Source organism: Rhipicephalus sanguineus, chromosome 11, assembly GCF_013339695.2.
Source record: "Rhipicephalus sanguineus isolate Rsan-2018 chromosome 11, BIME_Rsan_1.4, whole genome shotgun sequence".
In the NCBI taxonomy this organism is placed as follows: Eukaryota; Metazoa; Arthropoda; class Arachnida; order Ixodida; family Ixodidae; genus Rhipicephalus; species Rhipicephalus sanguineus.
In genome coordinates this window covers 138,551,001-138,578,297 of record NC_051186.1, presented here as the reverse complement: position 1 = coordinate 138,578,297, position 27,297 = coordinate 138,551,001, and the positions used below count along the sequence as shown (strand labels likewise).

The window sequence follows — 27,297 nt, the reverse complement described above, 5'->3', positions numbered from 1 at the left end:
CACTAACAGAGGGCACAACTAAGTGGTTCCAGATGTATATATTGATATCAAGTGTCGCTGTCAGTGAAAAGCGCGAGTAGAGAAAGAGGACGACGATGTAGCTCCTACGACTTCCGTGGTCTCAGTGCCCATTAAAAACCCCTCTTACGCTACTCCAGGGTACGTAACAGATTGGTGGAAGGTGCTGGATAAGACGAACCCAACGACAGAAGCTTCACTGCCTGAACTTCACCGCAGCTGCCGCCTTGCCGGACTCCTGCCTTCGCCGATCAAAGTTTCCGAAGAGCAGACCTCTGCTGCTTCGACGCCAACTCCGATGGGTTCCGTGCCATACTATCGAGTGCCACCAAACTTGGGTGGGACCTCAGAAGAAGACGTCGACGTGTGGCTCAAGAACTATAAGCGGGTGAGCAGGAGCAACAGCTGGGACTCTGAAACACAGCTCAGGCATGTTATGTTTTCGCTAACTGACACCGCTCTCATGCGGTACGAGAACCACGAGGACATGTTCATGACTTGGGACCATTTTGTTGAAGTGCAGAAGTGCTTCGGTGATTCTGACGCAAAGAAGAAGCGCGCGGAGCAGGCATTGGCTCAGAGGGCACAGCTTCCAGGAGAGACATGCACGACATACATTGAAGAAATCTTGAAGCTGTGCAAGATAGTGAATGCTCGGATGTCTGAAAAAGACAAGGTTGGACACATTCTTAAGGGTATAGCCGAAGACGTGTACAATTTCTTAATTGGAAAGGAAAGCCTGAACTCCGTGTCTGACGTGATGAAACACTGCCGTACCTTTGAATCGCTGAAGATGCGACGGATCACTCCGAAATTCGGCCGCTTGTCTAACGTCCCAACTGTGGCTAGTGTCGAAACAGTGTCGCCCAACGACCTTGCCTTCACAATACGGCAGCTTGTCCGAGAAGAGCTGCTTCGATGTCAGCAAACATCTCATCACCCCAACGACATTCAGGGTGCCTATGCAAGAGGACCAGAGCGTGCACGAACTCCGGCTACTCTTGCTCCATGGCAACCATCGGACAACGCAGCAGATCCCGATGAATACCGAGGCACACGGCAGTCTGGGTTCTCACATCGCACACCACCCAATTACGGACGACGTTTCTGCTCACCTGGTTACCGTCAATGAATGTCGCCTGGCTACGGTGCCCCTGAAGAGCGGCACTACTATTTCATGCCTTCTGAGAGGAGTGGTTACTCTGAGCAGCCGCCTGTATCTCGATCTCATCCGGTGTGCTACAACTGTGGCGTCCCGGGTCACATCGCACGTTTTTGCAACCACCACAATCCATATCAGCGACAGCCTTCTCAGCCTTTCGACCGTCCACTCTACATGCCACGGCAACCACGCGCACCAACCGGATTCCGCTATCCCTCGCTGGCTTCTGATCGAAGCTTGACGCTGCCACCAGCTCCACGAGCTCCACGATCGCCGTCACCACCGCGACGCACGCGGTCACTGCCGCCGGAAAACTAATCGGTGCGGCCAATGGGGGTGAGGCCGCGAGATACCAGGCGCTATCTACAGATATACCCCCGTCAGCATTTATGTTGAAGAACACAGTTCACGTACTGTTGATAGAGTACCTACTATGGCACTTGTAGATACAGGCGCGACGATCTCTGTGATGAGCGTAAATTTTAAGAACCTTCTCGGACCTAAAGTGATGTTTTGCCTGAGTCGTGGTGTGACATTCCGTGGTGTGAGTGGTGAGGCATTGTGTCCACTGGGATTTTGTACTGTGGACGTCTCCTTGTGTGGAAAGGTATTTTGCGCAGAATTTGCGGGTATTCCACAGTCTACACATGACTTTATCTTGGGTATCGACTTCTTGTGTGAGTGTGGGGCAACTGTTGACTGCATAAGTGGGCACCTTTCCCTGCATGGTACAGTCACGCTCAATATGACTTGCAACACGGGAGCGCGTGGCCTCACGAGTTTAATGATTGCGCACGGCTTCAACTTGCTTCATTTCTGTAACTCAATATTCTTTTCTTATTTGGGGACATCCCCCAATGAGAGAACAGCGTTTAGTTGTAGAAATAAGGGCTAGTGGAAGGAATGCGAAATCTTTAAACTCGTGAGGCCACACGCTCCCGTTTTGCAAGTCATATTGAGCGTGACTGTACTTTCCCAGCTGCGCTCTTAGAGAAGTCCTATCGTAATAATTGCATCTTTCTCGTTGCCGAGGACACAATCGTTCCTGCATGTTCTGCCGTGTGTGTTCCCGTGACTTGTTCTGGTAACAACTGTGCCATGCTCGACACCACGCTCGAGCCGATTCCTTTGGCCTGTCTGAAGAAGAACATTCTAATTCCCCGTCGCGTGGTGCCTGTCGTTCATGGACGAGCAGGTGTGTGGGCAATGAACAGTTCCACGGAGCCTGCAGTTTTGCCAGGTGGCATGAAACTTGCAGTATTCAAACCTGAACCGTCTATGACACTGGTTGCGCTTGTTGATGCTACAGGCGAGAATGGACATTTAGGTTCACAAGGTTCTGAGGATTCACAATTGTTACAAATGATCAGCAAGTCACTTGGCCGAAGCGAACGTCATACACTGCTTGACGTTCTCTCTGAGCTCTCGAAAGTGTTCGTTTTTTCTAAAAGCAGCCAAACGCCCTCAATTCCAGCGCCCCGGATACGTCATCAGATCCACACTGAGTCGGCGCATCTCATATGGCAGAAGCCTTACCGAGTGGCACCATCAGAGCGCAAGATCATCGATGAGCAAGTCCAAGAGATGCCGGAAAAAGGGAATAATTCAGGAATCGGCGAGTCCCTGGGATGCTCTCGTCATTCTAGTTAAGAAGGGTGGTACGTGGAGATTCTGCGTTGACTACCGCCGCCTCAATTCTGTTACCAAGAAAGATGTCTATCCGCTGCCGCGCATCGATGATGCCATAGATTGCCCGCATTTCGCTTCCTACTTCTCTTCTGTTGATCTGCAATCAGGTTACTGGCAAATTCCGATGCACGCAGCTGACAAGGAAAAGACGGCATTCGTTATGCCTGATGGACTGTACGAATTCAACGTAATGCCATTCGGATTATGTAATGCGCCTGCGACATTCGAGAGATTCATGGACTCTATTCTATGTGGTTTGAAATGGCAGATCTGGATGTGTTACCTTGATGATGTCGTAATATTTGGACGCACGTTTGAGGAGCATAACACGCGACTAGATGTTGTGCTCACCTGTATTGAAAAGGCTGGCGTTGTACTGAATTCGAAAAAGTGCCACTTTGGCGAGCGACAAACATTGGTGTTGGGCCCTCTCGTCGATAAAGATGGCATTAGACCTGACCCACAGAAGACAGCGGCCGTTGAATCATTCGAGAAACCCACATCTGTGAAACAACTTCGCAGCTTCATCGTTCTTTGCTCGTATATCCGGCGGTTCATAACCAGGTTTGTGGATGTCGCTCATCCTCCGTTTGCCCACATGCATCGCCCTGAACGAAGTGGCCTAGATGAGCGCGCCATCTGTTGGAAACTGCTAGAAGCCTCGATCAGGGTTAGAAAGCAGTCGGACTTTGGACATCACTGTGAGCTAAAAAATTGCTGTATTATTTTATTACTTCCTAGCTTTCATATAAATCTATTATTTTAGAGCAGGCAAAGTTTAACGATATGCTTACAATTTCAAATGCCTTAAGATGATGTCACCTAGCTAGTGCCTATGGCGGCCGGCGGTGCCGCATTGTCGTTTGAAGAGCATAAGTATGCTAGGATTCCAAACGGCCATTATTAAATATGGAATGAACATTGGGCCGAAATATTTAGGAATCTGCATGCCCTATGCTTAATGAAGCAGTAAAAATTGTATGCGAGCAGCTTTATTCTCTTTTCACGACCTCTTTAATATAGGAAGCCAGCATAAGCAGCAAGAGCAAACATGTTGCACCAGTCGTGCTTAACAACACCGACTCGCCGTTCTCAACAGACTGTTTGCAAACCTGGGGTTGGCCATTGTCTAAGCCCGATGGTTCAAGAAAAAGAGCATTATAAACATTTTAGGGACAAGCATAACAGGTGACTGAACCATGTGTTGTTGAGATGAAGTGATCAATGGTGGAATACGCTTTGCCTACGTGGTTTTGCTAGCTGGCATCATTTTGAAGCCTGTGAACGTTACGTGGCAATGCAGTGTAAAGCGTGTATATCCACCATGATTTTTTTATGCAACCTAAGCTGTCACGTGCTTGTTTGCATGTTCATAGCTGGTAGAGGCAAAACAGCGCAAAATAACAGGGACCAAGGAAGAGTAGACACTACACGAGCGCCAACTTTCAACTGAAACAAAAAAAAAGAATCCTTGTTTCTAGAACGAGGATTCTTTTCCGCTACCGTGACCAGTTGACACGCGAAATCTTCGAGGCCCACAAAATACAGAAGGCAGGGCGCAGCTGTGTCAGTCAGCCTGCAATAGCCTTCTAGAAAAAGGAAATTTCCTTTTTAGACAATTGTAATCGTTAACAGTGTCAAGATTAGTTGCCTTGTATCTAGCCAGGAGTGTCGTCATGAGTTTCTTGCCTTGTAAGAGCATGCGCAGTAAGAGTATATTGTCACGGAGTGAGAATATACAAAGGGAAGAAATAAATATATTGAAAAATGTACACAGATTCCTTCAGCCAAAATGGCGGAGCTGCAACAACAACGTGAGTGCTATCCAGATCCTCTTCTTCATCGCCTCAATGAAACATCCCTATTGTACATCATGGCTTGTAAACATAGCCCCACTGCTGGGAGTGCCGTCTCGGTGTTCAAGAAACAGGGTTCATAGCAACGTTGAAGAAAAAAATTCAAGGGTTTTTAAGGACTTTCAAGCACCTAACGAAGAATTTTAAAGGACCTGAAACAACAATTGTTGAGATCGTAGAAAAAGGAAACACCACCTCTTACAGCATGAAGCACATCTTTCATTGCACACAAGCCAAAGCAGGCACTTTTTTCACAATTAATAGCAAACTAAAGGAGTTTTCACAGTTACTTTCTTTGCTCATATTTTGTTCACTGCAGGTTTCAGTATTCTTCTGCCCATTTGCCTAAACTGATTAACCTCATGATATGGATGTATTGCGTGAGCTTGCACACACGCACACACACAAAATGTGCATCACCAGCCTTAGAATTTTCGTAGAGTTAGCTACACTGGCCTAGCCGAGCCAGTTTCGCGCGCCTCCTCAAGAGCCGTGCTGCGCATGCGCGAGGATCAGTGATGTCATGCAGCTGGCGCACCGGAGCCGGCACCTCCCGCGCACTCCGCCGCCGGTCTGCGCATTCCAGAGACAGTGACGTCGCAGCCGTGGCAGATGCACTGACGCCGGCACGCGCGCAGCTATTCGCCTCCGCTGTGCAGTCGCCATCTGACACTGCGCTGGAGCAGCTTGACAGCGCCTCTGATGGCGTTTGCCAGTGTGGTATAGCCAGGGAGAAGGAGAGCGCAAATGCTGATCAACGGCGCAGAAGAGCGGGGAAGCTTAACTCATCGGATCCGGAAGTAGTTGTCTGGCAATTAGCGGTTGAGCGTAGGAAGAATGAACAGAAGAAGGCTAAACGTGCTGCGGAGACACGAAAAGCTAAGAATAATCAGCTGAACCTTTGCTAACGCTATACGTATATCCTGGCATAGCCGAGCTAAGCCACTGCAACATTTTTTCAACTTATAGGAGTATAGCATATCCTCCCTCAGGAGTTGTGTCAAGGGACAGGCGATGTAGCTGAAATTCTGGACAAAACGTCGAAAGTAAGTAAGAGGACGGTCAACTATGCTTCCCGGACCTCAAGATGAAGTTTAGCGCAGAGCACACGTGTTGGGAGTATTCACCTCGTTCAAAGAAAGACTTGCTTCCATTTTCATCTCATCATTCTAAGCTTGTCAAAAGGGCTATCGCGCTCTCCGCTATGAAAAATGCTCTTGTTAGGTCATGTCAGCATCAAATCGCCTCAAGCTTCACCAATCAAGTGTGCAGGTTGAAGAAGGCTGGCTTCTCTGACCAATTCCTGTCGGGGTTGGCCGAAGTCATCCTGAAGGAGCGCCGTAAGCCGGCGAAGCCTCGGGCTGTAGATGACAGGGGAAGAGTGGCGGTCATACCCTATCTGCACGGTGTTTCGCACAAAATCAAGAAGGCTGCCGCACGTGCCAGCGTAAGGGTGGTGTTCTCGGCGCCAATCAAAGTAGGATCACTGTGCAGAAAAGTGAACACCCCTCGCCCAAATCCTTCGATTTGCAAGAAGCAACATGCGACGCAGTTTGTGCCCTGCAAGACTGAGGTCGTCTATGAGATACCAATGTCCTGCGGTGGCCGCTACGTTGGGCAAACAGGGCATTGCGTTAATGATCGGCTGCGACAGCACAAGAACAACCTCAAGGACAAGACTGGAAGCAATCTGGCAATCCACTGTGCCGAGTGCGGTTGCACTCCGAGTTTCGAACAGACACGTATCTTACGCAGACTGCCACTCCCGGGAAATATATGAAGCATTCACGATTCATTCCATTGGGCCATCATGTGTAAGCGCACCGTCCATCACACTAACCAACAAGGAGATTAATTACCTCCATGATTAATCTCTGCTTTTTCATGCACTAGTCACGGCGCAGGCGTAGGGCTTCCCCCTTCCCTCATCCTTTCTTGTTTATCTATTTCCAAGGAAGCGTATATATGTGTTCGCACGAAATAAACGCTCATGTTATTAGCCAGCGCAAAGTCCTGTCTGTCTTTCTAGTCCAGTGTGCTCGCGCTGTTTCCGACAATGAAGCCATGTTAACAAGCTCAAGTTGACACCCTCATAAGAACAAAGGCTGACAAAGCTCCAAACATCTTTTGTAGAACATGGTATGGGAAAGTCTTTGACGATTTAAATTTTGTCCAGATCAAGTTGCACGCCTTGAGCACTGAAAGGTGGCCTAGCGCAGTGATTCCTCAGTGGCCAAAACGGCATTTGGAGGAGTTGAGCTGTAGGTGTGTCCTGAAAACTTCAAGAACAGCCGACAGGCAGCTAAAGTGGCTTTCGAATGTCGGCGAGGATACGATGACATCATCGAGATAACAGAGGCACATTGACCATTTGTAACGACGTAGCAGGGAGTCAATCATCATCTCAAACGTAGCGGTAGTGTTGCATAAGCCAAAGGGCATTACTTTAAACTGGAAAACTCCATCCGGTGTAACAAATACGGTCTTCTCATGGGCTAGGTTATCAACAGAAATCTGCCAGTATCCCGGCCTCAGGTCGACAGAAGAGAAGTAGGCAGACCCATGTAGGCAGTCGAGAGCATCGTCAATCCGTGGCAGTGGGTAGACGTCCTTGCGCGTGACCTTGTTTAAGTGACAGTAGTCTACGCAGAAGCGCCAGCTGCCATCCTTCTTCTTTGCTAGAACAACTGGTGATGCCCATAGACTGCAGGATGGTTCAATGACGTCTTTTGTGAGCATTTTATCAACTTCACGCTGGATGACCTGTCACTCAGCATGGGACACGCGATAAGGACGTCGTCGGATTGGGCTGGCATTGGCAGTGTTAATCTTGTGAGTGACAACTGACGTCTGACCTCAGGGGCAGCCATCAAAGTCGATGTCCAGGAAGGATTCTAAGATACGCCAGATATCGGGTGCCTGTGCGGGAACGAGGTCAGGCGCGATCATCCTGTCGATGTTGGCACCGGTGGGGCTCTGCGAGGAGGATGCAGCAGCGGACAAAGGAGTGTCTGCAATAAATGCAGAAACAGTGTTGATTGATAGAAGAGACGTTGGTTGGAGTCATGCCATCGGGGATAATTTGCGTGCACCAGCTGAAGTTCAGTACAGGTAGAGACGCCAGATTATTCGTAACTATCAAAAGCATATAAGGAACAGCAACATTCCTGGCCAATAAAACGTCAACAGCCAGTGCGAACGTATAATCTCCGCCAGGAATAGGAGGAAAAGACCTCAAGATCACGCACGTAACGGCTTGAGGCACTAGGCGGACATACTCTACAGAACAAAAACGTGGTTGAAGTGTGGTTGTAGCGTCATAGTAATAGGGTAGGTCAAGCTGAAGCAAGCCGGTTCCACAGTCAATAAGGGCAGAGTGAGCGGATAGAAAGTCCATGCCGAGGATGAGTTCATGAGAGCACTTCTAGCACTTCTCGAGCACGGCAAATAGTGCAGTTGTGGGGCGGTCAACAACACTAATATGTACGGAGTACATCCCAAGCACCAGAAACGTACCACCGTTGGCGACCTGTATGAGCGGTACTGTGGGCGGTGTTAAAACCTTCTTAAGGCGATGACGAAGCTCCGAGTTCATAACCGATATATGGGCTCCAGTGTCCACCAGAGCAACAACAAGTACGTCGTCCACTTTAACGTCAAAAAGGTTGCGTCGTGTCAGCAGTGCGGTCAGAGGATTTGGCAGGCGAGTCACCGATGCAGCAATATTATGATGTTTCTTCAATAAATTTTTCAGTTGAAAGTCAGCACTCGTGTCGTGTCTACTCTTCCTCGGTCCCTGTTATTTCGTGCTGTTTTGCCTCTACCAGCTATGACTCGTTACCAACTCGCCCATTTGTCAATCCTACTCAGTGTTTGTATGTATTCCAATTGAAGACCAGCTTTAAGTAAAAATTATTTGTGCTTTTTTGCAGAGTACAAACCTATGTACTTGGGTGTAAAGTGAGCCCAGGAGGAGTCATCAAACTATACATTAGATCATTTCTCAGATACTAAAAGCCTTCTTGATTGGGGCACTTATAATCTTCTTTTCGCTCGTCTCACAATCGTACGGAGCAGCATGGTTCCCGTTAGTAGCCATTTACCAGTGGCATAGGCAGAAATTGGTTGGGGGGGGGGGGGGGCACGTCTTTGATTCGACGTGGGGTCCGGGCAGGTAAGTGTGGTCGATTGTCGTTTTGTGTTTTAGAACAGCTGCTGTTCTAAAACCCAGACTGAGATGCCTTTTGCCCCCACAGCAGCAGAAGTACAGCAATATGTCAGAAACATTCGCATGCAAATCTACAGCGACGCTCCAACATGGATTGAAATAGTAAGGGCATTGTAATCAGTGCACAATTGCTTCTCAAGGCATCAGTCGTGTGATGTGGGAGGTATAGTTTTACCACAGAGCTTTACGACTCGTGAAGAATACAGCATTAGCATTCGTTGAGCAAGTTAGGGCTTTGCAAGTAGGTGTGGCGTTAATGCATACCAGCTCAAGTGACAATGTTCATCATCTCAGAGAAAGTGCAGACAGGCAGACGGGATAACCATCACACAAAGCAGATTGCAGATGAGTATTTGTTTTGTCCTTGCTGCATTTTGTGTGGTTGCTGTCACAATGTTAATAGCCAACACGCAGCGCCCTCGCGCGGCGCTGTTGCTTTGTGTGTTGGGGCGTCACGCCTGGTGACTGAAAGATGGGGACGCGGGAAAAATAAAGAGTTCGTTCGTTTTGGGCTCTCGTAGCGCCATGTCTCACTTTACTATCTAGTCTCCGGCTATCTTCCGGCCATCTGTACTTGTATGAACTGGCGACGAAGATAAAAAGAAAGTTATCGCGAGTTCCTGCTGCTCCACCAACCATCGAAATGCCAAATTTCGGCAATCTTAAGCCTTTCGAGGGAGGAGGCGCAATGACTGGCCCTGCTACGTGGACCGGCTGAAGGCATTTTTCACGGCGAATGACATTGCTAAAGACAAGCGAACAGCCGTCTTCATCAGCTTCTGCGGGCAGAAAACGTATGTGTTGCTTCGCAATTTGGTCAAGCCTAACCAGCCAAGTGACAAGACGCTGGACGAGATTCTGTTGCTTCTAGGAAACCACTACTGCCCGAAGCCTTCTGTTGTTGTGCAGCGTTTCCGCTTCAACTCGCCTGTTCGCACAGACGGAGAGTCCGTCAGCAACTTCATTGCAGCGCTGAAGAGCCCTTCCGAGCACTGTAACTTCGGTAAAGAGCTTGAAAACATGCTCCGCGACCGCGTCGTGTGTGGCATCAACAACGCAGACGTCCAAACAAGATTGCTGGAAAAAGTGGACCTGACTTTTGAAGACGCAGTGCAGACTGCCCTAGCAATGGAAGCAGCAAAGAAGGATGCAGGGGAGATAGTGCAAGCTAACGCTAGCACCTTCTTTTCCACCCTCTGCGTTTTGGCAGCGCTGGTGGGCATGTCCTGTTATCGCTGCGGGGATGCACACCTGGCGTCCGCTTGCCAGCATGTGCAGAATGTCTGCAGTTATTGCCACAAACGCGGTCACTTGGCGAAGGTTTGCAATACGAAACGAAAAGACGAGCAATCACAGAGTGACAGCTCTCCCAGGCTGCGTTCGTTCGCGGGCCGAAATTCACTGTCGGCGAGCAACCGTCATCGCGTAAATACTATCCAGGACGAAGCCTCCACTACAACTTTGCCTACCGAAGTTTTCGACATGTGGCAAGTTGACTACGTCAAGGTGCCTCCACCTTTTACCGTCAATGTTGAAGTTAGTGGCAAGCCGCTCCGCATGGAAGTGGAGACGGGGGCAAGCGTCTTAGTCATTGCCAAGTCGCGTTTGCTACAGCTTCTACCTTAAATTCCTGTACAGCGGTCTCAAGTATTTCTGCGAAGCTATTCCGGGGATTTAAAGAAGGTACAAGGCAAAGCTGATGTCCATGTAAAGTTTCATGGCAAGGAGGCTGACTTACCAATTTTTCTGGCCGGGAACAAATCACACACTCTCTACGGACGCAACTGGATGCAGGAATTGGGCATCGGCGCCTCCGACGTTGAAGTGAACATTAATGCACTTGCTGATGTGAAACAAGTAGTGCAAGATGACACTGAAGTGTTTGAAGAAGGCTTGGGTACGTTCAACGGTGCGACGGCTTCACTACATGTACCTTCAGATGCTCTACTATGGTTTTTTTTCAAGGCAAGCCGTATGCCTTGACAGACGGAGTCATGCAAGAAGTTCAGCGATTAACAAGAGATTCCATCATTGTTCCGGTGAAGACAGCTAGGTGGGCTGTCCCAATTGTTCCCGTGACAAAAAGGGATGGGCGCATCAGAATCTGTGGGGACTTTGGTGTCACATTAACCTAGTCGCAACGGTGGAATGCTACCCTATTCCAAGGATTGAGGACTTGTGGACTGTGCTGGCTGGAGATGAGAAATTTACAAAGTTGGACTTGTGTGATGCATACCAGCAAGTCGTCCTGGATGAGGCCTCTAGAGAGTACGTCACGATTTCGACGCACATGGGGTTGTTTCAATACACCCGCTTACCTTTTGGGGTCTCATCTGCTCCAGCTATTTTTCAACGCGAGATGGAGAACTTGCTCAGGGGTCTGCCACATGTAGCGGTCTATTTTGACGACATTCTGATAACTGGTGCGAATGATGCCGAGCACTGTCACAACCTCCGTGCGGTACTAGGCAACCTTCAAGAATCTGGCCTCAGGTTGAAACTCGAGAAGTGTTACTTCTTCATACCCCAAGTTGAGAATCTCGGGCACATTATCAGTAAGGAAGGCCTCTCCCGGAACATGACCAAGGTGTCTGCCATTCTGCACGCTCCTGTGCCACAAGATGTCAAGGAACTTCAAAGCTTCTTGGGACTTGTCAATTTCCATTGGCGTTTCTTGCCCAACCTTTCTGCATTTCTCCGTCCGTTGCACTTGCTTCTTGGTGATGGAAAGAAGTGGCAGTGGGGAAAGGACCAGCAAGATGCTTTCGCTGCCTGCAAGCATCTGGTGACTTCGGCTCCAGTTCTTGTACATTTCCGCCCAGACAGGCCTGTGTCTCTCAGCTGTGATGCATCACCTTATGGTATAGGTGCAGTTTTGGCGCACAAAGACGCCGATGGCCGAGAACGTCCAATTGCTTTTGCTTCGAGAAGTTTACCAAAGCTGAACAAAACTATAGTCAACTCGACAAGGAACCACTGGCCTTGGTGTTTGGCGTGGATCGGTTACACCAGTACTTGTTGTGATAAGATTAGTTTGCCGTTCCGGCGCCCGGGGGCGTCGACGTTGCAAGGAAATAAATACGGCGCACATGACCGGCCAGTCATGTGTGTAACCCGCCAACGTACGTGTGTGTGATTTGGTCCGGTGACCGGCATGGCCCAGGACTACCCGGTTATCACAAGTGGCGACGAGGACGACTGACGAACCGGACGGGCACAGCACAATCGCACGTCGTCATGCCTGTCGTGGGGAAGCTGGATTCGTTCGACCCGAGTACATCGTAGTGGGCGGAATGCCGTGAGCGGGCCGGGCTGTACTTCATCGCGAACGAAATCCCGAGCGACAAGCAGACAGCTGTATTTTTGACATGCTGCGGTCCAGAGACTTATTCTCTGCTACGAGGCCTCCTAGCACCAAGCAGGCCCGCCCAAGCAGGACTGACCGAAAATTTTACTACACTTGGCAAGCACTACGCCCCTCGCGTATCAGAAATAGTGGCAAGTTTCAAGTTTTTCTCGAGGCATCGGAAAGAGGGGGAGACCGTAAGTGACTACATTGCTTCGTTGAAGAAGTTAGCCGAAGACTGCAATTTCGCAACATTTCGAGAGCGCATGTTGCGCGACCAGATAGTCAGCGGAATCAATGACGTAACCATGCAAACACGGCTGCTGGAAACGACGTGTTTAACCTTTGAAACTGCGAAGGACACCATCATAGCGATGGAAGCTGCGCGTAAAGATTCACGCGCATTGAGCTGTCAGCAAGCACAGCTACTATCTGACGAAGCTCCGGAGCAAGCGAACGTTGTCGCCGCGGGGAAAAATGATAGCTGTTGCTTTCGTTGCGGGGGAAGTCATGCAATGCTTTGGTGTAGGCACGATCTGTCACAACTGCCGTCAAGAAGGGCACCTTGCAAGAGTTTGCAGAGTTCAGCCGGGGAGTAGAAATGTCGACCGGAGCCAGTCTAGTCGCAGCCGGTCTAGTCGCGTGAACAACCTGGGCGACCTGCCTGTCTCTGCTGAAGAGCCCGAAGTTTTCGACTTGTGGACGCTTCACACAGCTAGTTCGGAGCCAATGCGCATAGCGGTTGAAGTTAACGGCGTAACGCTTGATATGGAGTTGGACACCGGCGCAAGTGTGTCGACCATTGATGAAGGCAAGTTCGCCGAGCTTTTTCCGTCGGTGCCGTTGGAGCCATCGAGTGTGCAGCTGAGAAGTTTTTTCGGCGACATGAAACGCGTCCAGGGAAAGCTGGAAGCAATGATCAAACTTGGCGACAAGGAGCGCCAGCTACCACTATTTGTCGTCAAAGGGGCGTGTCCTACGCTGTTTGGACGAAGCTGGATGAAGGCCTCCAAGCTAGGCATCGCTCAGACGGAGGGAGTCAACGTCGTGAAGTCTACGGAAGACCTGGTAAGCCAATATCACGAAGTTTTTTCGGAGCAGCTTGGCACGTTTCACGGCGTTGCAGCTTCTATATCCGTACAAAAGGGCGCGAAGCCACGTTTTGTCAAGGCACGTCCGATACCATTTGCTTTGCGTGATCGGGTTTTTGAAGAACTACAGAGGATGGAACGGGAAGGCGTTATCAAACCGGTGAAAACTTCTCAGTGGGCCGCGCCTATCGTTCCTGTATTGAAGCGCGACGGCCGGGTTCGGGTCTGCGGCGATTTTAAGACTACCATAAACCTGGTGACAGTCGTCGAGTCCTACCCCATTCCTAGGATTGAGGAACTTTTTGCGCGGCTTACAGGGGGCAAGAAGTTCACAAGGCTTGACTTGCAAGACGCCTACCAGCAGGTCCCACTCGATGAGAAGTGCCAAGAGCTAGTCACCATTAACACTCCGAGAGGGTTATACCGATTCACAAGGCTGCCGTTTGGGGTTTCATAAGCTCCGGCTATATTTCGGCGAGAGATGGAAAATCTTTTGCACGACCTTGACCATGTCGTAGTGTACTTTGACGATATTCTGGTCACAGGAACCAGTGACAAAGAGCATTGGGAGAACTTGGGCCGAGTGTTGGATCACCTGAAAACCGCGGGACTGCGGCTGAAGTTATCCAAATGCGAATTCTTGAAACCAGAAGTCCAGTGCTTGGGCCATATCATTAGTGCGGCTGGGCTGCGTCCAAACCCGGCTAAGACTGAAGCAGTGCTGGAAGCCCCCGCACCCCGAGCGGTCAAGGAACTTCAGAGTTACCTCGGGTTGGTTAATTTTTACAGAAGGTTCTTGCCAAACCTTTCTGCCGTGTTACAGCCGCTCAAAAGTTTGTTGGCGTCGGGAACACCGTGGCGCTGGGAAACTGATGAAGAGCAGGCATTTCGGAGAAGCAAGGAGCTATTGGCCTCTGCTGCTATAGTGGCACACTTTGACCCAGGAAAGCCAACTGTGCTTGTCACTGATGCCTCTCCCTTCGGTATTGGAGCAGTACTGGCGCAGCGAGAGCCATCTGGAGAAGAGCGCCCCATTGGTTTTGCTTCCCGCAGCCTGGCAACCGCGGAGAAAAACTAAAGCCAATTAGACAAGGAGGCATTGAGCCTTGTATTTGGCGTTACAAAGTTCAGGCAGTACTTATGGGGCCGGCATTTCGAGGCCGTCACAGATCACAAACCGCTGCTCGGCCTGCTCGCAGCAGACAAACCAGTTCCCGAATCCTGTTCTCCGAGAGTGCTAAGGTGGGCCTTGCTGCTGTCGGGGTACAGTTACGACCTGAAGTATAGGCCGGGTTCACAAATTGCACATGCCGATGGGTTAAGCCGGCTACCTCTGCCAACTGCCGAATTTGTTGTTGACTGCCCTGCCGAAGTGTTAATGCTCGAAGGAGCATACCCAGGGGTACTGTCGTCAAATGCTGTTGCGGCAGCTACCTCCAGAGACCCGGTGCTGTCGAAAGTAAGAGCAGCGTTGTGGTCAGGCTGCCAGATAAACCTAGGGTCAGAGGGAAGACCCTACGAGACGCGCTTTCATGAGACGAGTGTGCAAGGGAATTGTCTATTGTGGGGCAACAGAGTCATTGTTCCAAAATCCTTACAAAGGGAAGTCCTCCAGTTGCTGCATGAGAGTCATCCAGGACTGTCCAAAATGAAAGCAGTTGCGCGTAGCCATGTGTGGTGGCCTAGCTTGGATGACGACATAGCGATAACCATTCAAAGGTGCCGTATGTGCCAGGAGCATCAAAGAGTGTCACGACCAGTGCCTGTCATGCCCTGGCCGTTCCCGGAGAAACCGTGGTCACGGCTGCATGTGGACTATGCCGGTCCTTACAGGAACACCTATTTTTTTATCGCAGTCGATGCTTTCTCTAAGTGGATTGAAGTGTTCCCGGTCTCGACACCCTCGGCTGAAGCAACTATTTCCTGCATGCGAATTATGTTCGCAAACCAAGGCCTTCCAGATGTAGTCGTGTCGGATAATGGGCCAGCATTTACCAGTGAGCTCTACTCCACATTCCTCAAGAAAAACGAGGTGAGGCGAATGCTGGTGCCACCGTATCATCCAGCGTCTAACGGTGCTGCAGAGCGGGCAGTGCAGACGGTCAAAAACAAGTTGCGGAAGGCTGGCCCTGGAGATATTCGCAACTCAAATTGCCTGCATGCTCCTGACTTACAGGTCAACGCCTCACGAGGTCACGGGTTGCTGTCCGTCGGAGCTGTTGTTGGGGCGGAAGCTGAGGACTGCGTTGGACCTGCTACACCCAGACCTCAGGACTAAGGTGCTACAGAAGCAACTTAAGCAGAAAATCAGATGCGACCAAGGAACAAGACCCAGGGTTTTGGGTCACCCTGGTGACCAGGTGTTCGCAAGGAACTTCCGTCCAGGTCCTGCGTGGCTCCCTGCAGTCGTCACCGAACAACGCACTTCGTCCATGGATGTTCTACTGGAGGACGGACGGTGTTTAACTCGACATCTGGATCACATCCGCCAGCCCCCTGAGGAACTAGGTGCAGACAACCAAGAGTCGGGCAGCCCAGTAGCTACAGGTCTGGCTCCAAGCTTGGACGTGGGTCAGAGGCAGCTAACTCCGAATCGCCTTCACGACACCGAGTCTAGGCAAGATGCCAGGGAAGACGTGGCAAGGGAAATGGAAATTGCTGTCACAACACCCAGTACTCCTGTCCTGCGTCGAAGTGCCAGAATTCGACGACCAGTATCGCGCTACTCACCTTGAACAAATTGTTTGCATCCATTAATAAAGGGGGGAGGGATGTGATAAGATTAGTTTGCCATTCCGGCGCCCGGGGGCGTCGATGTTGCAAGAAAATAAATACGGCGCACATGACCGGCCAGTCATGTGTGTAACCCGCCAACGTACGTGTGTGTGATTTGGTCCGGTGACCGGCATGGCCCAGGACTACCCGGTTATCACACTTGTGGGGCATACCGTTTCAAGCATACATTGACCACAAGCCACTTCTTGGACTTCTGGGTGCCAACAAGCCCGTTTCTGTGCAAGCTTCGCCAAGAGTAGTCATATGGGCTCTGAAGCCCTCCGCGTACAATTACAAACTTGTCTACAAACCTGGCAAAGAGCTCGGGCATGCTGATGCGCTTGGTAGACTGCCGCTGCCTAACGACTGCACTGCATTTCCTCGCCCTGCTGAGATCTTCATGCTGGAGGAGGCATATCCACAACTCCTCTGACCAACTGGGGCTCTTCGATTTTCCATTTTCTGGCAGCCCGCTGGCTGCCAGAAACCAGCCAGCGGGTTCCGGTTCTGACAGGAAATGACGTTATATCACGTGGCCTAAAAACTTCTGGCAACCAGGAAGTGGTCGGGAGAAGTAAAATCGAATTTTGGGCTCGCGGCTGGGCGGCTCACAACTGCGTCGTCTGCTCCAACATGCTAGTACAAGCTTTGTTAGCGACGATCGCTGGGCTGTTGGCCTTACGGCGTGCTCGTAGGCACCGCAGGCATCACCAAACCGTTGTGTGCGAGGATGAAAATGTCGAAGATCTCGTTGTGTGTCTGCTGATAAGCAGACTGCAACGAGAAGAACGGCATAGAGTTCCGCTGTATGTTGAGAACGTCGTGCCGGCGTATATGGACTTTGAATTTAAAAAGTTATTCCGACTGTCTAGAATTACTTGTGCAGTCCTGGTTGAGGAGCTTGAAGCACCTCAAGGCCTCCGAGGCCGACCGAAGATTTCGGCCGAAAAGACGCTTCTTGTCGCACTGGCCGAGAGCCGCCGAGGGTCTCGAGGCCTTTGCATTCCGTGGAGTCCACGCAAAGATGGTCGCGAGCGCTCATCGTCCCTTTTGGCGTCTGCTAGCCAGAAAACGGCCAGAGAGCCGCCAGACCAAAATCGTCCTGGCGAGTTCTGGCGACGCGCGGGTCGCCAGATGCAGCCAGAGAGCGAAAAACGAATGCCCACCGGAAGTGCGCGCGCGGTGGGCGGAGCAACCCGAGAAAAAACGAATGCATTCTGGCTGTCTCTGGCAGCCCGCAGGTAGCCAGATGTAGCCAGAAGTGGAAAATCGAATAGGCCCACTGCTGTAGCACAAGCCACAAGGGACGATCCAGTATTGAGCTATGCTGTCCTATCTGTGTTGAAAGGAGAAAGCCTCCCAGCGGGACCAGAGTGGAACCCCTTCAATGCCAGAAGTGCGGAACTCAGTCTCCATGAAGGCTGTCTACTATGGGGATCAAGAGTCGTGATTCCGAAAAAATTGCTGGCCCAGGTACTTGGCGTGCTCCATGCCAGCCACCCTGGTATCGAGAAGAGCAAGATGATTGCCAGGAGCCATGTCTGGTGGCCAGGCAATGACAATGACATTGCAAACAGTGTGAAGAGCTGCGCTACGTGCCAGGCTCAATGTCGAGCTGCCCAGCTAGTACAGCAGACACCCTGGCCTTTTCCACAGCGACCCTGGTCTAGGCTTCACATTGATTTCGGGGGACCATTTCTAGGGCATACCTTCTTGGTTATAGTGGACGCCTTCTCGAAATGGATAGAAGTCTTCCCTGTGTCTTCCACATCAGCAGACGCTACCATTTCCGTCTTGAGAATGGCATTCGCCCAGCACGGCCTCCCTGACATCATAGTTTCGGACAATGGTCCTGCTTTTACCAGTGCACGGTACCTGGACTTCTTGACTCGAAATGGAATACGTCGCATGCTGGTACCGCCGTATCACCCTGCGTCCAACGGTGCCGCAGAGTGAGCAGTACAGACTGTCAAAAACAAACTCAAGAAATCTGGTTCAGGCAACTTCCAAACACAACTGTCCCGGTTCTTATTCCACTACAGGACTACACCTTACGAAGTAACAGGTCAGCCACCATGTGAACTCCTGACAGGCAGAGCCTTCAAGACACCGTTGGCCAAGCCTACAGATGTCAGTACTTCTAAGGCAGCTTAAGCAGAAGTTGTACGCTGACAGAGGATCCCGGCAGGCTCCGTCACTGCTATCAGGAGACAGCGTGTATGCGCGAAACTTTCGAGAGGGAGCACCATGGGTGTGGGCCAGCGTTGTTGACGTCACTCTGCTGAGGTCTATATGGCACCGACACGGGGACCACTTGCGTGTTGCCCAGACAGGGCCACCGGCTACTTCTGAAACAAATGCGCTTTGCCATGCTAGTGCTGTGGCCCTATCACAATGGGCCTCTCCTTGAATCAACTGTTCCGAACATGCTGGAGCCGTCTACAACAAGTTCGCCTGAAAGGGGCTGTTCCATAAACACCGACATTACTGCAAGCAACCGTGGCATTCATGAGGGCAGTGACTTTTCTGTGGCTGCGCCTTGCACACCAATGTTGCGATGCAGCAAAAGTTAGAGGAAACCAGTGCTTAGATACTCCCTGCAGTTATTCTTCTTAAGAGGGGAGGAGTGTCACAATGTTACTTGAAAGAGATAGCGCACATATGAACACGGACAAAAGAAGGAAACGCACACACACTGGCGTTGTTAACAATGTTAATAGCGAACACGCAGCGCCCTCACGTGGCATTGTTGCTTTGTGTGTTGTGGCGTCACGCCTGGGGACTGAAAGATGGGGACGCGGGAAAATAAAGAGTTAGTTTGTTTTGGGCTCTCGTAGCGCCATGTCTCATTTTGCTGTCTCGTCTCCGGCTATCTTCCGGCCATCTGTACTTGTATCAATTGCCTTGATGAACTGTGCTACAAACACACAGAGTAGGTTAACTTATACCTGAAGCATGGCCTACAATCACTGCCTACTCTCTTGAACCATGCATAAATAAATTTATTGGCCTCATGCATTAAATAAATTTAATGGCCTGATGCATTAAAGCAGCTTTGAGAACAGTTCTTTTTGGAAAGATGCAGGTCCAAACATTTAGCTTGTCTCACTGAGCATGATGTGAAATAACATGTGCAACCAAAAATAAGGAATGTTCCTGCCTCACGAATGCAATATGGTGAACAAACAAGCAACAAATTGCCATTTCTACTACACATATAACTAAACATGGTATTCTGTTAATACGCACTTTTTTTTCTGCAACATTTTTTCTATTTTTCGCCTTACCCGATAACATGTACTTGCTTAACACTGCAGTCATTGCATAAATGTTGCAATCATTCATGTTGTCAATGTGAATTTCACTTTTTTGAAAGAGTACATGTCCAATCAAGCCTAAAATTTATTGCCTTTTGTGTACAAAACAAACTTTCACTTTAAGAATATATACACTTCAGACAAGGCTAGAGACAACCAAACAAAGAAGCATAATTACAATTAAATCAAACTGAAAATCTGCAAAGGAACTGACCCTACGAGTGAGGACGAAAAAGCCCACACCATGCTACTTACAGAATGCTGCAACTTCGGGCCTTGATCGCTAAAAAATAAAAAGAAATAAGTAATTACTCTTGGCCGAACACATGAGAGAAGAAGCAAAGCTTTAGCAAGTAGAATAGTTTGCGCTAAACAGTTTTTACGTCTGCAATCACTGGACTTGTGCACAAAGTAAGTGAATGCCTAGAGCTATTGACAGTGCAAAAAATTTTATATATTCGCAACAGAGGGTACACTGAGGTCTTGCACATGCACAGAATCATTCGCACTACCTATAGTTTTAAGTATACCTAACACACAAGACCATGGACTAGTTATTCTACAATTACTTGAGTAAAAAATTTATGCACATTAAGTGTGGCTTGCCCATTTTCACACGAGAGGAGAAGGGATTAGTGCAAGCCACTCTAGATGCATATTGAGAAAGGCCCACAATATCAAAGTTATTGTGATCAAAATTTAACGTTTATTTCCACGAGGCTCATTCTAGCTGTATACCACAGGTTTTAAATAAATTAGGCTATTGCTGGAAATGTCAACGTTTTCGGCCAACTGTGCTTCACACCCAACACAGACCAGCTTAGGAAGCGCAAGCACACCCTTGCTTTCCCCATAACTGATGCCTCTGCAAATACCCTGTCACATTGGAAAGTTTAGGGTCATTTTGAGTGAGTGCACTTAGCCGCTAGAGTTGTTCGCACATTGCCACACAGCAATGCTTAGTGATGCTCGCTGCAAAACTCACTAAGTTGCGTTGAAGTGGCTTGGCAGCAGTGGCTTGAAAATAAATAGATAAATGTAGAAAGCCGGGCTCTTAGTACCTTTAAGTCATAGTTTTCATTATTAAAAGTACGGTTATGTAGCAAAGCATACTATGTTACAAAAAAACTAGTTTACTATTCTCGTTCTCAAGCAGTTTATGAGGAATACCATAGCACATGCCGTGCAACAACTGTGTCCACTGCATCTGCACCTAAATTTTATTCGAAGGGCTGTTGATAACTATAACACATTATTATTTAGTAAATATTGCCTAAAATAACAATTATAGTATGTGGCATTTTTTTTCTAAAAGAGCCAAGCCGCTTTAAATGAAACTGAGAAAAACGCAGTTTTTTGCTACTGACAATATGGTTGGGCCTGCTTTAACATATCTTTGCCAGCATGCTCACGTCACCGAAATACCTCAAATATATATTGTGGCTAAAATCTATATAGCCCACTATCATCAGTATTCAGGAGTAAAATTTGAATTTGGCTCTGATAGATCGGAACATTTCATTTGGGCTTGCATCAGCTCATAAAGAATTACAATGAATGAATGACATAGCAATATTTTGCGACAGAATGAACACTATCCTTGTGCTTCCGTCGGTGCCGTCCTTTGTTGCATGGGCGTAATGGGGATGACTACACTGGTAGAGCGAGTGGTCCGTCCAGGCAAAAAGCCCACCATTCTCGACTCTCGGCAGCGTTTTCTCATTCTTGTCATCTATTGAAGGCTTTCAATAAATGCTTCAGCTCTTCTTCGTCAGGTCATTTTAAGCTGCACCGTTTCAGATCACTCCTCCTTTTTTAAGGAACAGATCGGTACCCAATACCTTCATTTCAGCTGTCTTTTATTTCAAATACACCATCTTGAAGCGAAAGAAGGACATACTACTGCAGTGCAAAACTTGAAAAGAAACACAAAAAGGCAGAAAAGTCGGCCTCTTATTCTTTATACACTCAAACCTCGTTATAACGAAGTTACATCTTACACGAAAATAACTTCGTTATATCCGAAAATGCATTATAAACATATATTACTAACACTGTATGTATTGCAAGACTATTTTTCATTTACTTCGTTATAACCAATATTTCGTTATATCCGTGTTCACCTACAAACTGTTGGGGTTTAACATCCCAAAGTTATATACATGTTCATTGATGTTTCAGTGTATTCGAGTCTTGCCCTACAACATCATGTCCTTCAGTATGTACCAACTCGTCCAAGAAAAACTAATTGGGGAAAGAAAGCACGATAGCAAAGTAGCTAGGACACAAATGAAACAGATTCGATGTGGTCATGTTGGTTGTTTTGGTCACGACTGTTGACATTGAGCTGGTTTAATGGATCTGGCTCAGTTTGATTCAAACAGATGCAGGATTTAACTTATTTTTTTATTTGAAACTGCCTTCTTGAGTTCATGTTACAATGAGGAATTGCCCCATTTTTATTGCAATTGTTTTAAATGTGGAAGATACTTAGGCATGCTTTACACTCCCATGAAATATAGCCCAGTTTCTGGATTTGGCTCTTCTAGGAAGAAAAAAACGCCACATATGTTGTGCTGTTAACTTGCCTGCCTCCAAACCCGGCTTGGGTGATTCGCAGATGGTCCGTCGCCTAGTTAAAGGGACACTAAAGGCAAATATTAAGTCGACGTTGATTGTTGAAATAGCGGTCCAGAAACCTCGTAGTGCTGCTTTTGTGCCAAGGAAGTGCTTATTTTGAAATAAAATCACGTTTTTAGTGGTCCGCATCGCGTTAGTGCGCTTCAAATCTCCCGCCTGAAAATACGACTCTCATACGTCACTGCTGCCGTGCCCAACGTTGCCCGCTTTTACTGCGCGGCCGCCGACACTAGTAGCAGCCGAGCGGAAGTAGCGGGACCCACAGTAGCAACAACGGCGCTGCGGCAAAAACTTGCTCGGATGGTCACATTCAAAGCCGTCACCAAGTTGCGGTTGGTCTCGTAATCCTCAGTACGAAAGTGCAGCGAGCACACACGCAGAGGTTTTGACTGTTTAGCACACTGGCGCAATGGCATGACACTAAGCCACTTCGAGCGTAAGCGTTCATTCCGCGGCACCCAGTGAAAAGACACCGGTTTCATTGCTGCAGCACTGGCGTTGTGCACCATTCGGGCATCCGGCAATATCACACGCATGCGGCATTTTGTCGAACTTTCTGTCAGAGTGACTTTCACAAGCGCGCAAAACACGCACGGCAGTACGCGATCCCGAAACTACCACTGAGACGGGCGAGGCACAGTTCGGCGAAAACGAAACCTTTCAACCACGCGCGCCGTTCCCCATGGCAACGCCACGGAGGTTTTGTTTTCCATGAATCAAGCGGAAACGAACAAACAGCATTTTATTACGTCTTTTGTTGCTCGGAATGTTCTTTTTTTACTGCTGCTAGTTTGATTACTAGTGATTTATTGTAGGCCGACTTCCCTACGTCATCGGGATCACTTCGAAAATGTCCCACTCGTGGCGCTCATCATGTGATACATTTAGCTTAATTTCTCGGTAAGTAGGGCACTGCTGTTGATAATATTGCCGTTTTAGAAGTTGTCATACATTGGGCTTTCACTCTGACATAAATTGTTATTTGCCTTTAGTGTCCCTTTAAGGACCACATGTGAACTGCCGAAGCCAAATTTGAAGCTATGCTTCGGGAAGGTATTGCCCGCTGCTCGGAGGGATCTTACGCCTCACCCCTTCATATAGTACCAAGAAGACTGATGGCTGGCGCCCCTGTGGAAATTATCGCGCCCTCAACGCCCGCACCATCCCCGACAGGTAACCCATCCGTCAAATACAGGATTTTGCCTACCAATTACACGGCAGCACTATCTTCTCAGTTGCTGATCTGGTAAAGGCCCACACACAAATTCCTGTCAACCCAGATGATGTCCCAAAGACTGCAATTATCACGCCATTCGGCTTATTCATGAATTTTGGCCTCCGCAATGCAGGAAAAACCTCCCAACACTTCATCGACGATGTAGTCCGTGGATTAGACTTCTGTTTCATCTACCTAGACGACCATCCTAATCTTATCCCCCAACGAAAAGGACGACAGCCAACAGCTTCGTCAACTTTTCCAGTGTCTTGATGACCACGGCTTGCTCATAAATGTCCAGAAGAGCACACTCGGCACCCCTATCGTCACGTTTCTGGGCCATCAAATCTCTTCAGAAGGAACTAGACCTTTGCCTAACCGCAACATGCGGCCTGCCACAACGAAAGACCGTTTCCTGGGCATGCTCAACTTTTACAGGCGCTTTGTGCCTAAAGCGGCCACATATCAGGCCCCTCTCGACAAAGCGTTGGCTGATCTATGAGGCAATCATCATGTCACTTGGACACCGCTTTAAACATAAGCGTTCGAAGACTGCAAAAGCTCTACAATGCCACTCTGCTCTCTCATCCCAAGCCAGAAGCTCCCTCAGGCCTCTTCATAGATGCCTCAGGGACCGCCGCTGGAGCCTCCTTGATGCAGCGCGTGGGCAAAAACTGGTGCTAAGAAACTCTCTAGCCCAAAGACGCCCTCGTCTTCTGGCAGCATAGCTGATGCAACTTCGGCCCCTGAGGAGACGACCTGGCCAGCCTACTACAGAGAGCTTCTAGCCATCTATGAAGCAGTCTAACACTTTCGCCACATCCTCGAGGTACAACACTGCACCATCTACATCGACCACAAAACTATCGCTTAAGCCTTCTCCCAATGCCGCGAGAAACCTCCACCGGTCCAGCAGAACCAACTGTCCTTTGTCGCCCAATCCACCACCCACATCCAACACATCAGCGGAAAGGATAACGTGGTCGCCGACGCACACTTCTGCGTCTCTGCCATCGAGTTGCCACCCACTACGACTGATGCCCTCGCCGACGCTCAGAAAATGGATGCCGAACACCAGCAGCTCTTCAAGAATGGCTCCTCTCTTCAATTTCAACAAGTTGCCGTCTCTGGGTCGACGGACACACTCTACTGCGACATATCCACTGGACAAGTGAGACCATATATCCCTTCACTGCATTGCCGCGGCCTTTCCAAACAGTTACGCAACCTCAGCCATCTCGGCATCCGCACTTCTACACGCCTTGTGACTGACCGCCATGTTTGGCCCTCAATGCAACGAGACTTCCGCACCTGGGCACGCACGTACATTCAATGTCAGCGCGCCAAAATCACCCGTCACGTCACTTCATCGCTCGGGGCATTCCCTCTGCCGTCGGAACGGTTTCAGCACGTCCACATTGACATCATGGGCCCTCTTCCACCAGCCAGGCCTTACCGCTATTGCCTCACCGCCATTGATCTTTACACTCGGTACCCCAAGGTATGGCCACTCGAAAGGATTACCGCAGAAGATGTCGCCTTGAACATTGCATAGAACATTTTTAATGTTGAGCTCCCCGCATGACAGAGAAAAAAATGAAAAATAATCTGAAATACACAAAATGTTCGCTCAACAGTTTTCTATATTACAGGAAAGTTTGAATGATCTAGCGCAAAAATCGTATGAGTTACCTTTTTTTATCTGCCCAGTCAAAACTGCATTGTTCCATCAGGTTGCATGGTTACATTTTTTTCCCTCTACAAATTTTCCAGACAATGTAATACAATAAATATAGTTAAGAAGAGGAATAAATTTTGTATTGATCCACAGGTATTTTAATAAATTATGCTAAATAGCAGCACAAAAAAAATTCAGATACCAAAAGGTAGGACTGAACTCTGCACCAAAATATCCTAACATATGGCTTCACCGCACACAATAAAAATGTTCTAAACTTGTAAGCTTCATAAAAGTCATCACATTTCAATGTATGACATTATCGAGGTGGAACCATGTCTCAAAGCTCTAAGATGTAAACAAAATTGTTTTTCTAAGGTCAGTGTGCCACTAGGCAAAACAGGCGTTACAAGTGGCATTTGTCCGGTCGTCAAGTTTCTTGATCTCGTAGCATTTTTTGTATTTTCTCCGCTTCGTCAATCGGTAGGACTCGTTCTTAATGTACTTGTTTCGGGGGTGTGTAGTCGTGGAAGCGCGACAGTACCCATATAGAACGGCAGAAAAATGAAATTCACCATCTCTGCGACCATGACTATTTCCCAAGAACCATCATCCTCGGCGTAAGACTGCTTCTACAGGATTCGCAACCACGCATACCAATTTTTGTTCACACAAATCCTGTTTATTACTTTCGCTGAGAAAAAAATGGCCAAAAAGCCGATTTTCCTTGTGACACATATCGCACCACTGCGCAACACTTCTCTGAGGACACGACCAGGTACCCTTCTTGAACTGAACATTACTCCCTACTGGCTGAAGATGATGTCACCAAATCTTCACCATATACTGTTTAGACAATACAAATAGAAGATATAATAGTGGCAACATCCTCATGACATTTCAGTTAGAGTAAAAATTTGATGTGCCAGAAAGCGTAACGCACTGACCAACACCTGACTATGATCTGGGCTCGTTCTATAATTTTTTTTATCAGAACTATATTTCCATGATTTGACATCATCCTCAGAGTCACTTCTGCTAGAAACAGGAGAAAAATTGCTTGCAGATGCAGCAGAATCGTACAAGGAACAACATTTACGAGAGGGTCTCGTTTCTGGGTCGTCGGCCATTTTTGCGAACGAACCGAGCGAACCGCCATGTTTGAGTCGCCGTTAAAAATTGCCACCGCTCGGGAAAAAAAAACTAACTATGCAGGAGACGAAACAGTAGGGCTTACGGAATGGACTAGATGGTGCAATTAGTTACATGGGGCGCCCGTATTTTTAAATTCTCGCTCGGCGCATTCGGGTCACTGGTGACCCACGTTCTATAGGCACGGTCACGAAAGAGTTAAGGACCTGGCAACATAATCGCATGCCTTTCTCTGTGACGACACTGTACGTGCGCCTTTCCAACCGCCTTACTCCGGACCGTATAAAGTAATCCATCGTGACGATAAAACATTCACTCTGCAAATCAGCAGGAAGGATGTTTGCATCTCCATCGACTGACCAAAGCCATCATACATGTTCTCTGAGCAAACAATCAACTCCTGCGCGCCTCCCCCTCAACAGCTTCCAATGTCTCGGCCCGTGCTCTACACCACCAGCTATGGACGCTGGGTGCGGGTGCCCAATCCTCTTCAAGCCCGAGGGCTCCTCTCTGCGTGTGGGGGTGGTGTGGCGAAACGGTGCAGTGCTGCTTCCACGCCTGCACGCCGCGCGGATGCGTGCAAACATGGTCGCCGGCAATTAGAAAACTCTTGCCGGACAGGAGCTACAAAAATTGTGTGTGTGTATCTCCAATCGTTGTTGTTATGTCTTTCATGTGGAAGCATTAGAGCTCCCACACGATCATTAGAAAAGTGCCCTTCTTTTTCTTGCCTAGCAGCCCACCACCTAAGTGACCCTCTGTGAGCGTAGTGCACTCACTCAAAATGACACTAAGCTTGCCACTGTGGCAGGGGTATCATAGCCTCACAAAAGTAAGTGATGAGTTGCCAATGATGATATTTGGTGTTTAATAGCACAAGGGCTAATTGTTGCGGAAGAGAGGTAAGGCGTGATATCAGTGATGCGATTGATTGAAGCCATTTTGGTGCAGCTTCTGGAGCAGCTAAAGCCCTGTTCTGGAGCAGTTGTACCGTGTTTATTGAAATGAAATGCACATATGAACGCATGTTTATTTATAAAATTCGAGAAGATGAAATTGACTTACTGCTTTTCATTTGCTCGTGCCCAACCCCCGGTTTTTTCAGTCTCATGATCGTCGGTCACCTAAT

The 27,297-nt window shown here is 48.6% G+C and overlaps 1 protein-coding gene across 1 annotated transcript in view; it reads right to left on the bottom strand.

The window, feature by feature from the left end:
- Positions 1–27,297, bottom strand: part of LOC119374751 (uncharacterized) — a 281,996-nt gene that overhangs the window by 173,748 nt on the left and 80,951 nt on the right. Inside the window, exon 5 of the mRNA XM_037644939.2 lies at positions 19,738–19,765. Coding sequence (XP_037500867.1) covers positions 19,738–19,765 — 28 coding nt within the window. The remainder of the gene's footprint in view (positions 1–19,737; positions 19,766–27,297) is intronic.